The sequence below is a fragment of the Salmo salar genome, chromosome ssa11 (assembly GCF_905237065.1).
Source record: "Salmo salar chromosome ssa11, Ssal_v3.1, whole genome shotgun sequence".
NCBI lineage: Eukaryota > Metazoa > Chordata > Actinopteri > Salmoniformes > Salmonidae > Salmo > Salmo salar.
In genome coordinates this window covers 324,017-337,145 of record NC_059452.1, presented here as the reverse complement: position 1 = coordinate 337,145, position 13,129 = coordinate 324,017, and the positions used below count along the sequence as shown (strand labels likewise).

The window sequence follows — 13,129 nt, the reverse complement described above, 5'->3', positions numbered from 1 at the left end:
TTATGTGGTGGTTGTTACAGAGGTTGTGCACACCGTTGTAGTGAATGTCCTATATCGACTTAACCTGAAAGGCCGCTCAGCAAGGAAGAAGCCACTGCTCCAAAACCACCATAAAAAAGCCAGACTACGGTTTGCAACTGCACATGGGGACAAAGATCATACTTTTTGGAGAAATGTCCTCTGGTCTGATGAAACAAAAAAAGAACTGTTCGGCCATAATTACCATTATTATGTTTGGAGGAAAAAGGGGGAGGCTTTGAAGCCGAAGAACACCATCCCAACTGTGAAGCTCGGGGGTGGCAGCATCATGTTGTGGGGGTGCTTTGCTGCAGGAGGGACTGATGCACTTCACAAAATAGATGGCATCATTAGGTAGGAAAATGTTGTAGATATATTGAAGCAACATTTCAAGATATCAGTCAGGAAATTAAAGCTTGGTCGCAAATGGGTCTTCCAAATGGACAATGACCCCAAGCATACTTCCAAAGTTGTGCCAAAATTGCTTAAGGACAACAAAGTCAAGGTATTGGAGTGGCCATCACAAAGCCGAACTGAAAAAGTGTGTGCGAGCAAGGAGGCCTACAAACCTGAATCAGTTACACCAGCTTTGTCAGGAGGAATGGGCCAAAATTCACCTAACATATTGTGGGAAGCTTGTGGAAGGATACCCGAAACGTTTGACCCAAGTTAAACAATTTAATGCAATGCTACCAAATACTAATTGAGTGTATGTAAACTTCTGACCGACTAGGAATGTGATGAAAGAAATAAAAGCTGAAATACATCATTCTCGCTACTATTATTCTGACATTTCACATTCTTAAAATAAAGTGGTGATCCTAACTGACCTAAGACAGGGAATAAAAAATAGTTTAAATGTATTTGGCTAAGGTGTATGTAAACTTCCTACTTCAACTGTAGTCTCATTATTGTTATTTTATTGTGTTCCTATTTCCTATTTTTTTGCAAATTGTTTGTACTTTTTAGCTCTGCATTGTTGGGAAAGGGCACATAAGTAAGCGTTTCACAGTAAAGTATACACGTGTTGTATTTTATTTATTTTTATTTATTTAACATTTATTTAACTTGGCAAGTCAGTTAAGACCAAATTGTTTTTTACCTGATGTATTCAGCGCATGTGACAAATACAGTACCGTTTTTTTTTTTTAGCAAAAACATACTTTAAATGTTTTGGGGATGTTACCATCCTAAATGTTGGATAAAACTCTATCTAGAACTTAATGGGAATCTTAGCAAATGCTCTAGGAATGTTTCCGTTTAGCTGGGATTGCTATAAAACCCATTGAGTGTTCAAGTTTATTTTATAGTCTGCTATGTACGTGCTATTAACTTTACATGATTACATGTTAGTGTCATTGGGATTCATTGAAACATGCATTTCCTACCAGTTAGTACCAGGTACAGTAGTAACCACTTCGGTTGAATTACTTCAGTTCGGGGTAAGCACCAGAACATAATCCTTCTTACCACACATTTTCCTAGTAATTACCAATTAAAAACCAGTTGAAACATGCCTTAAATGAAGTGTCACCAACATAGAACAGGTAGTTATCCATTTGGTTGAATTACTTGAGGGAAAGTACCATTTCCTTTGCAAATACTAGCTGAAACAAGTCTGAAAAACAGCCAATCCTCTCTACCTTGTGAGCACTTTCTAACTTTCTAGAGCACTATATAGGTAGCATTTAGCATATGGGCACAGATGCATGTCGCATTGCAAACCAATTACAGGTCTAATGTGATTAGCCCTGCCACTATAACGCTTCCCAGATTAGCCCAACCCCGCAGACACAAGATACGGGCGGCAGAAGCACGATGACAGCCACCGCTAGCATCCTGTCAGCTCCCACTTCCTTAACATTCAGCAGCTGGCCTGGGGAGCGCCGACTCACAAGGACCCAATTTATTTATTCACTTAAGTAACCACACACACACCACCACCTACTGTGACTTCACCTGTCTTCTTGTGGGTGACACACACGCACACACACCATCCACGTGGGATGACAGTTACTGTCAGTCGTGTTTTCGTCATTCATATCGTCCCTACACTTGTCTTCTTATTTAGTCCACATTTTGATTCCTTAAACACTATTAATTTATGTCAACGTCGCTCAATTTGACACTTAGCCTGGCATATTGACAGTCAGTGCTGTTTCTATTTTTTCCTGTGTCTTTTAGGCCTAAGGTTAGGGATGGACTGTGTCTCTGTATGGGGAGGTCTAGGAAGAATTGACTCATACCCTTTTCGCAACAGTGTGCAGACCTGAACCATTCTTTTCTGGCTCAGATATACAGTATATATTTTATTATGAATTTTCGTGCTTCCTCTCTACACCCACCATAGTTGCTCTAACTTTGCTGGAAAGGACAATGCCTGTACAATACCTTTCTGGTGGATGTGTAACCAGGCCAGCACAATACTGCTGAATTTGACTGCTCAGTAGTGTGAAAAGGGTATCATATTGAAGCCATGTGGTTCCAGAAACATGAGATGGAACCCAAAGAGACAAAATGGCTTGGTCTTGAAAGGTTTTTGTCAGTTGTGACATGGGGGTCTACTTGGAGCTCAATGGAAGTTTAGCCTCTCCTCATCTTCCTAGGGCTTTCAGAGCCTACAAATCTCTCTCCGTCCTTCTCTCTGTCTCTCTTACTATCTCTCTCTTCATATTCCTCTCTCTCTCCTCGATCTTTCTCTCTTTCATTTTGAGCCAGGCTGGCTGGCTCACAAGGCATGAATCAGTTCGAGAGAGTTGAGAAAGAGGGGCGTTGACTGTGTGTTCCTGCCTGTCTCAACGCTTGCTGTGCTTCTGTTGGTGTTTCTAGGGCATGTGAAATTGCCACCCCAACACAAATCCCTCGCCGACTCACTAGTAGTGTGAGTCGCTCCTTTTTTCCTTCCTGGTTTGTTTGTTTGTTTGTTTTGCTTCCATTTCATCCTCTGTGAAAAAGGTATACAATGAGGGTTCGCTTTGACTGTTGCTCTCTCACACTAGCTAATTTGCTTAGCATAGAAAGGCGGGACAAATCGCTTTTGTGACTCAACTGTGAACAACTTTGCTAACGCTTAACCTTGAGTGAAGCTTCATAGTCCCATGTGGCTCAGTTGGTAGAGCATGGTGTTTGCAATGCCAGGGTTGTGAGGTCGATTCCCACGGGGGACCAGTATGTAGAAGAAAAAAAAAATGTATGAAATGTATGCATTCACTACTGTAAGTCGCTCTGGATAAGAGCGTCTACTAAAATGTATATGTAATATTGGTCAGTAAACTATGTTATTTTCATGAATTCTGGGAAATAAAGGTCCATAGTTCAATGAGAGATGTGATTTTAGATGCTGCTCGATGTCACGACCACAACAAACAGTCAAAACAGTTGTACTCACCTTTTACCTGAATGAAACTTTGAATGGAAGATTGAGTTATTTGCAGAACTTTGAGTTGAGCATGTCAGATTTAGCATTTTCTATTGGTTTCCCTTTGACCACACAGAGCAAACCCAACCACCGCATGGCCCTCACCTTTTCTCATCCAATCACATGCCCCAGTTAAAGGAGGGGCGCAGCAGGTTCCCAGCCCCCTCGACAGATAACATTCAAATGTGTCCCATTTAATTTTGAGGAAGTAGCATTCACACAGTCTGGCTTGTCAAAGCGGTTGATCTTATCAACGGTTTTCTCTGCATGCCGGCCCCCACTTGTTGTTCAGTATGCTATTGGACAGTCAAAATCAATGTGGCTTTAATAGATACCCTGATCCTGGAATCTCCAAACCACCTCCTCTACCTCCAGACCTCTTCCAGCCACATCGATTTCATCTCAGGGATATAAAAAGCCAATGTGATGTTAGCCATCCACAGTCCCTGCATGATCAAAGTCTGTTTGGCTGTATGTGTGTCTGAGGGAAAATCCTATTATAATATTAAGCCATGTCTCCATACTAGGCTATAATCCTCCCCTGTTGCTAAGGATACATACTGGGACTCTACTGGGTAGTTAACCTCTATGGGCTAGGTGGGACGCTAGCGTGCCACCCGTGGTGCACTCCATCAACAGCAGGTGCATTTCAAGAGCGGCAAATTTGAATCCAAATAAATGTCAAAATTCAAATTTTAAAAAAATACAACTATTTTACACCATTTGAAAGATAAACATCTCCTTAATCTAACCACGTTTTACGATTTCAAAAAGGTTTTACGGCGAAAGCATAAATTTAGAGTATGTTAGGACAGTACATTTACAAGAGTTGTGTGTAATGTTTTGTCAAGTCAAAGACAGGGTCACCAAAACCATAAAACCAGCTAAAATGATGCACTAACCTTTTACAATCTCCATCAGATGACACTCCTAGGACATTATGTTAGACAATGCATGCATTTTTAGTTCTATCAAGTTCATATTTATATCCAAAAACAGCGTTTTACTATGGCATTGATGTTGAGGAAATCGTTTCCCTCCAATAACCGGCAGTCAAGTCAGCGTCACAAATTAAATAATTAAAATTAGAAAACATTGGTAAAATATTATATTGTCATTTAAAGAATTATAGATTTACATCTCTTGAACGCAATCAACTTGCCAGATTTAAAAATAACCTTACTGGGAAATCACACTTTGCAATAATCTGAGCACTGCGCCCAGAAAAATACGCGTTGCGATACAGACTAGACGTCATGTTGGGGAGATCTAAAATCGAAAATACTATGTAAATAATCCATTACCTTTGATTCTCTTCATCAGATGTCACTTCCAGGTATCACAGGTCCATAACGAATGTAGTTTTGTTCAAAAAAGCTCATCATTTATGTCCAAAAATCTCCGTCTTGTTAGCACATGATCTAAGCCAGCCGGACTTCTCGTCATGAACGAGGGGAAAAAATATATTTACGTTCGTTCAAACATGTCAAACGTTGTATAGCATAAATCATTAGGGCCTTTTTTAACCAGAACATGAATAATATTCAAGGTGGACGAATGCATACTCTTTTATAACGTATTGGAACGAGGGTACCCAACATGAACTCGCGCGCCAGGTGTCTAATGGGACATCATCGTTCCATGGCTCTTGTTCGGTCAGATCTCCCTCCAGAAGACTCAAAACACTTTGTAAAGGCTGGTGACATCTAGTGGAAGCAATAGGAAGTGCCAAAATATTCCTCAGCCCCTGTGTTTTTCAATGGGATAGGTTTAAAGTCAATACAACACATCAGGTATCCACTTCCTGTCAGAAAATGTCTCAGGGTTTTGCCTGCCAAATGAGTTCTGTTATACTCACAGACACCATTCAAACAGTTTTAGAAACTTTAGAGTGTTTTCTATCCATATATAATAAGTATATGCATATTCTAGTTACTGGGTAGGATTAGTAACCAGATTAAATCGGGTACATTTGTTTTATCCAGACGTGCAAATGCTGCCCCCTAGCCCTAACAGGTTAACCCCTTTGAGTTACTGGGACTTGAACCTAGAATGGTTGTGCTTTAACCAATTATATTGTTGCTGTCATGGACTTTAGTGTGGATTTAGCTTGATTCTGCCAGACTATAAAGTTTGCATTATAATAATTGCTATACTGTATAATGTAAACTGCTGTACAGTTTACAGTATAATTCACATTTGATTGATTGATGCTACATTCAGTGTTGCATGACGACTGCCATTGGCAATACATTATGCTTACATGTTGAAGTAGTTTGAGTTTATTGATTCTTGCTCACAGATAAAACGGCAGAATATACATCATGATGAAATTGTGTGGAGAATAGCAAAAGAAAAAACAAACTTAAAATATAATATAATACATTTCATAAAATAGAATACAGGACACTTAAAACATTGCAGGACATTTTTCACGATGGAAACTGAAATGTTAAATAGTGATTGTTAAACATTGTTTTTTTGGGGGAAAAACATTTGAGTTATTGTACAGTCTGACAGCAGTGGGTAGAGTGGCGGTTCGTATGGGCAGTGATACAGGACAGTTCGTGGCTGTTTCTTTGGAGCCTAGTTGTGCAGTCGAACTAAACAACAACAACAAAAATTCATGATGTCACAGCTACCATATGATACAAGGTAACCTCAGTATCACAGTGTTTTTAAAATAAACGCAGGGAAATTATAGAAGGATTACCTGGGGGAAATGTTATTTTACCTGACACGGAAACATTTTGGTTCCGATTTATTTCCCTGTCAATTTATGTTGTTTGGATTGTTGTACTAGGACTGTTCATTATTTTCATAATCTACTGATAAGATGGGAATGGAGAATGATTGTTTTGCACGTCGGAGCAGTTTGCATGTAAATCATGCTGTGACAAGGCAATCAAGTCCTGAGAAGAATAAATACATTTCACACAGGGGGAAGAGTCCATTAAACTGTGACCCTGATAGTCCTGCAGTGCTGCAAAACACACAAACACTCTCTCTCTCTCTCTTGCACTCTCTCTCTCTCTCTAGCTCTCTCTTTCTCTCTCTCACACACACACACACACACACACACACACAAAAGCACACACCCACACAAACAGTGCAAAACAAGGCTGCCTGGAGTGACAGGTCTATCATTATGTCCTGTTGACTTCATGATGGTCTCTGAATGAAACATGTCTCTTCAAGGTAGGAAAAGTCTGTGGGGACTTCACTGTGATGCCAGTGCTGCAGTGCTGTCAGCTGAGACAGCAGTGTGTGTGTGTGTACAGTTTCAAGACAGTGGCCAACAGCACGCCACATCTATTTAAAGCTTCCAGACATCCAAATATTTTCATATAAACATTCAATGATGTGCTGCATTCACATTGACCTGAATATTTACCTTATCTACTATAACCTACTGTACCAGCCATATACTATACTGTTATTACCATAGACAAAGGATGGTGGGCAAGAGTTCATCTTGCTAGCACATTACAGTCAATGACATTGGATGTATACACCGTAAACTAATGTGTATGGATAAAAAGCTAATGACAAACAAACATGGCCAATCCGATTACGACCTTAACAACCCACCAAATGAACACAAACAGAGCGAGACCGCATTATCCAAAATAAACCCCCTCTAAAAATAACTAAATTATGAATAGCATGATGAAATGTATTAGATTAATTGGAAACGGGCAGTAGTCTAGCTAACTGAGTCTTCCGTCTGTTTTTGTTTCCGTACAATGAGGGTAAATTGTGGTCTGTGGATGGGCTTTGAGAAACGCAGGACTACACAAAGCCGCAAAGGTCCGTTTGTTTAAGCTCAGTGACAGGTCGTTATCATTACAGTCCCTTCTGAGACTCCGTTCCAAATTGCACCCTATTCCCTATATAGTGCACTACTTTCTACCAGGGCCCATAGGGTAAAATGAAGTGTGCTATGTAGGAATAGGGTCCCATTTGGGACGCATCCACTGAGAGTCTAAATGAGATTTATAAAACGGTTGTTTGGATCCTGGATGCTGATTGGACAAGCAGCCCATACAGCTGTCCTGTATTTGCCGTCACAGACACACTTTTGCCTGGTAAAGCCTGTTGCATGCTTCCCAGTCGAAGCAGTTCACACATAGAGTACAAGTAAACATTTTGGACACACCTACTCATTCAAGGTTTTTCTTTATTTTTACTATTTTCTACATTGTAGAATAATAGTGAAGACACATCAACACTATGAAATAACACAAATGGAATCATGTAGTAACCAAAAAAGTGTTAAACAAATCAAAATATATTTTATATTCCAGACTCTTCAAAGTAGCCACCCTTTGCCTTGATGACAGCTTTGCACACTCTTGGCATTCTTTCAACCAGCTTCACCTGGAATGTTTTTCCAATAGTCTTAAAGGAGCTCCCACATATGCTGAGCACTTGTTGGCTGCTTTTTCTTTACTCTGCAGTCCAACTCATCCCAATTGTGTTGAGGTCGGGTTATTGTGGAGGCCAAGTCATCTGATGCAGCACTCCAAAAAAATAAAAATTATAATCACTCTCCTTCTTGATCAAATAGCCCTTACACAGCCTGGCGGTGTGTTTGGTCATTTTCCTGTAGAAAATCAAATGATACTCCGACTAAGTGCAAATCAGATGGAATGGTGTATCACTGCGGAATGCTGTGGTAGCCATGCTGGTTAAGTGTGCCTTGAATTCTAAGTAAATCACCAGGTAATGTCCCCATCATAGCACCCCCACACCATCATACCTCCTCCTCCATGCTTCATGGTGGGATCCACACATGCAGAGATCATTCGTTCACCTACTCTGCGTCTCACAAAGACATGGCGGTTGGAACCAAAAATGTCAAATTTGGACTCATCAGATCAAAGGACAAATGTCCACCTGTCTAATGTCCATTGCTCGTGTTTCTTGGCCCAAGCAAGTCTCTTCTTATTGGTGTACTTTAGTAGTGGTTTCTTTGCAGCAATTCAAACATGAAGGCCTGATTCACGCAGTTGAGGTTGAGATGTGTATTTTACTTTTATTTGGGCTGCAATTTCTGAGGTTGGTAACTCTAATGAACTTATCCTCTGCAGCAGAGGTAACTCATGAAGCTGGTTGAGAGAATGCCAAGAGTGTGCAAAGCTGTCATCAAGGCAAAGGGTGCCTACTTTTATGAATCTCAAATATAAAATAACACTTTTTTGGTTTCTAAATTATTCCATATGTGTTATTTCATAGTTTTGATGTCTTCACTATTATTCTACAATGTAGAAAATAGTAAAAATAAAGAAAAACCTTGAATTAATAGGTGTTTCAACCTTTGACTGGTACTGTACACTAAATTAGGAATTCATTTTGAATTAAGAATTGAAAATCATTCTGTCAAAAGACATGCAATGTTAAGACTGAGTTTTAGTTACGGTATTAAAACATTAAGATTTCAATTGATTAACTAATGATTAATCTGTATTTTAAACATTAAACAACAGTGATGTCACTAAAAGGGTAAATTATGTACAATGCATGGGAAACAAGAGTTAACCATATACATCCATTTAAGTACCTACAGTAAGTGTGTGTGTGTCTGTGTGTGTGTGTTGTGCGTGCATGTGCACGTTTGTAATTGAGTGTTTACCGAGTAGCCACGTCCACAGCTACTGTACTTCCTCATGTTGATCCAATAGAGAGGGGAGAGGCCACATGTGTCATAGGTAAATATTACAGGAAATGCACATGGTTATGGCAGATGATTGGACAGAGAGAGGGGAGGAAGGAGAGAGAGAGAGAGAGAGAAAGAGGGAGGGATAAATCATTGGTCAGTAGCCCGGAGCCAAAGTGAAATAAGCCGCAATTTGCTTAATAAAATTATGGACCACGTTGAACTACACAAAGGCAGGCGGTGGCTGGCTGGGGAGAGCATTCACTTCAGGATCTCCTCTGCCCCTAACTTGCACACAGGAGCTAGCATTGGTGTGTGAAGTGTGCACACATCCATTCTGACTCTGACACACACACACACCTGCACACTCCATTTCAGTCACCTCTCGCATTGAGGTGCAGGGTGTCATCTACGCACGCCACCTGTCAGCTTTAGAAAGAGTCTCCACCAAAAGCTTGTCCACCCATAACCCGGCGGAAAATACCCAGGGGTGGGAACTGAAAAGGGGCATGCACCACCAGGCTAAGGAAGAGGGGGACCCTCCAAAATTGCAAGGGGAGGAGGAGGGGGACTCGAACCCCACAGGCTCTTCAGGAACCCAGTCTACCCCCTCTCCCCCCTCTCCTGAGACCACTATGGAGGGGGAAACTCAGCTGGAGGAAGAGGGGACCCCTGCTCTGACCCCCTACCCCAACAGTAGGCATGGGGGGTCCTGTCGCCCGGGGTGTCTACTAGTGGCCTTGATCTTGATGCTGATCTCTCTCCTCGGCAGCTGGGCGGTGGTCCACCTCACCCTAGGATCTCGCGGAACAACGCCCTTCCGGATCCAGGCCAGTTACGACCAGCCGATCGAGCAGGACGCCACCGCCACCATCGAACCCGGCTTCACCACTACCATCGAACCGGGCTTCACCACCAACTGCACAGTGGGTAAGTGAACGTCTAAGCTAGCAATTGCTGTGTTGTGTGACTGCACGCTGTGCTGTGGAGTGGGTAGAAGTTGAGGCTAAAGACTGATCCAAGATCAAATATTTGAGTTCTACTAATAGTTCCTTATAGAGAAGGTTAGGATTTGGAGTTGTCTAATCTGATCCTGGATATGTGGTTATATGGGCAGTGTCTACCTCAAGTGGGTGCTCTACATCCACATCTATGTAGATAACATAGCTGATTCTCTGTAAAAGCACTCATCTGCTGTTCCCCCTACTTTATTTAAATCAAACAAAATGTTATGTGCCGAATACGGCAGGTGTAGACTCTACAGTGAAATGTTACTTATGAGCCCATTCCCAACAGTGCAGATTTAAAAAGTTAGACACATATTTTTAAAGAAAAAAAATGAAACATTAGCACAATCAAAACAATAAATACATGTTAATTAAAACCAAAATGCCTGTCTTTGAAGGCATGTGAAGTATACATTTAATTATTCTGTAGCCTTGAATCGAGTGTCAAAGGTTCCTTGCTCACATCTTTACACTTCCTTTTTGTTCAATTTACTTTTGTGTTCCAAGCACAATGCTCCCAGTGATGTGTTGAACATTACTAAATAAAATAACTGAATAAATAGCTTAAATGTAATATTTACGTAATATGAATGTTATATGTTATTATTTCATCTTATTATCATTATTTCATGTTATTTGTCTTTGGAATGAAACACTTAGTTAAATTAGCTACTACTGTATTTGATTCTGGGGAATACAGTGAACTTTGGAAACAGTTGTTGCTTTCATAGCTAAAGTTTTGATGACACAGCTGTGGGTGTTTGAAATGCCTTGCAAATGTTTTAAACTGAAGATTTTAACGGACGCCGTTCTGGATGCTAACCCAATTACTGTATGTTGCGGAATTACATGCACGGATGGCATGCTACAGGGGAGAGTATCGCTCTATTTGAACCTTGAGAGGTCCTTAAATTAGGTTAATCCTGCTGATTCAATTTCCTCAAAACTGGATGCAGAAAAGTAGGGACCCTTGCTTTGAGGTTTCGAGGAAGTGTACATTATTAAAGAAATGTCGTCTAAGATGTTTATTTCAAAATAGTAACAAGTTGAGTTATGGTTTTCCACTTTGGGTTATTAGAACAGGCAAATCACTGTTACAGCAGCTATTGTATGTCAGTAAAAGCAGAGAAACAGAATGTGGACAAGTACTTGATGGGATGTCCGCACTAAATTGATATGCTCAAGTGACCAAGCGTCACCATGGAGCTCGACTGTTTAGGCACAGACTTTAGACAAAAGTCAATTGAGAGAATGTCCCAAACTCTTAAGTTAACTATGTTTTTCAGAAATCTGTTTACTGAGTTACTAGATAGAAGCTGCAAACAGAGTAGTCTGCAAGTACTAAACTTTAAGAACCATTGCACTACAAAGTGCAGACAACTTATCTTCTAACAAGCAGTGACAGAAAAGTTTAGGAGGAAGTCGCAACCTTCAGTTTGATACACAGTTTCCCCTTTAAATAGTTCTACTGCAACGCTCTGAGTCTTAACACCGACAAGAAGAGATACAAGTTTACTGTGGAGAACTATATCTATCCAAGAAACAATGGTCCTAGAAACGTGTAAATCCAAAGCCCTTTCAACTCTAGGTTTTTACAAATGCTCGAACACCACAGACATTTTATCGAACTGTACTTTGTATCACCTTTTTGGAAAAAGATGAATGTCTCCCTATAAAGGCCATTATTGTCCTCCATGTCTTCTGTTTGAAGCGAAAGGAAGGTACATTTAAATCTACCAGCCTTTATTGAAAGGGAACCATATCACTCTATGGACAGGCTGAGACTGATTGTTCAAGCAGAATATTTCAGTGTTTTTAGTCCAGAAAATAAATATATTTCTTTGACTCTGAAGTCTTAAGGCTCCAATTTTCTGATTCAATTTCAGAGGTGCTTTTATATATTTTTTTGTTAAAATCAGAGCAGTTCAATATTTCTGTCAGAAAATCTACTGATTTATAATGTTTGAAGTGATTTTATTTCTGGCAGCTGTCTAATTAATCCCGAAACTCACAGATGTTATCAAATGAAATGCACCTGACTGATCCATTGAGTTATCAGAGATGCAAACATATTGAATGCTCACACACATCAATGCAAGCAAATGTATTGTTGTCTGTATTACTTCCTCATTTTTCCACATGCAGCACTTTACATTCAATGCAAAAATCTATTTGATGATCCCAACACACACACATACACACACACACACAAAAGCAGACACCCGCTCCACACATAAAACTCATCCCTACTATTTGCGTAACAGTGCCTCTCAGACCTCCAACAACAGAACAGAACAGATTGCTGTTGCTCATGCAAATCCAAAAATTAGACAAGACTCTAATTGTTCTCCTGTTGGGTAGCTCACAAAGTCCCCATTCTGGGGCCAACAACACACACACACTATGTTCTTTCCTAAATCAGCACCTGGGTACATTTCAACAGTACACCAACCCACCTCCGCATGTCTCTCCAAGCTAAACCTTAATCCATCGCACTAGCTCTCCACAACAGCTATCAGCTGATCAACAATGGAGGCGAACGGTGCGCAGTGTACTGCTCGTCCCTCGAGCACCTGCCAGTAGGCCTGGCTCGAATTACCTGCCTCTGCTTTGTGTTTAATAAGGCCCGCTCTCAAACTCAAATCCCTTGTGGGGGTTTGCTTGTTTGCCTTATTTGTTCCAGTCTCTGCTTCCGTAACGAGTTAATTGGGACAATTAGTGATCACTATTGTGAAGCTTTGGGGGGGCTAAGGCTGATAGGAGCTTGTGGTTTTTGTCGTTGTTTTAATTCTGTCCCTGTGGTTTTGTCACGTATACTCCCTCTCCGGCGCATGAGGTTGTCAGGCTGCTCATTATTATGCATACTTGTCACCATCGTTACACGCATCAATGCCTCATCAGACTCACCTGGACTCAATCCCCTGCCTGATTACCTTCCCTATATATGTCACTCCCTTTGGTTCTTTCCCAAGGCGTTATTGACTCTGTTTGTGTTTCATGTCTGTACACTACTCGTGTTTCTTGTTT

The 13,129-nt window shown here is 40.7% G+C and overlaps 1 protein-coding gene across 2 annotated transcripts in view; it reads left to right on the top strand.

The window, feature by feature from the left end:
* LOC106562017 (ALK tyrosine kinase receptor) overlaps positions 1–13,129 on the top strand; it is a 285,056-nt gene that overhangs the window by 93,320 nt on the left and 178,607 nt on the right. Inside the window, exon 2 of one of the 2 annotated variants that reach the window (XM_014126545.2) lies at positions 9,868–10,025. In XM_014126545.2, the coding sequence (XP_013982020.2) occupies positions 9,868–10,025 (158 nt within the window). Of the gene's footprint in view, positions 1–9,285; positions 10,026–13,129 lie in introns of those variants that run through there. The other variant, XM_045688931.1, reaches the window with a different exon arrangement.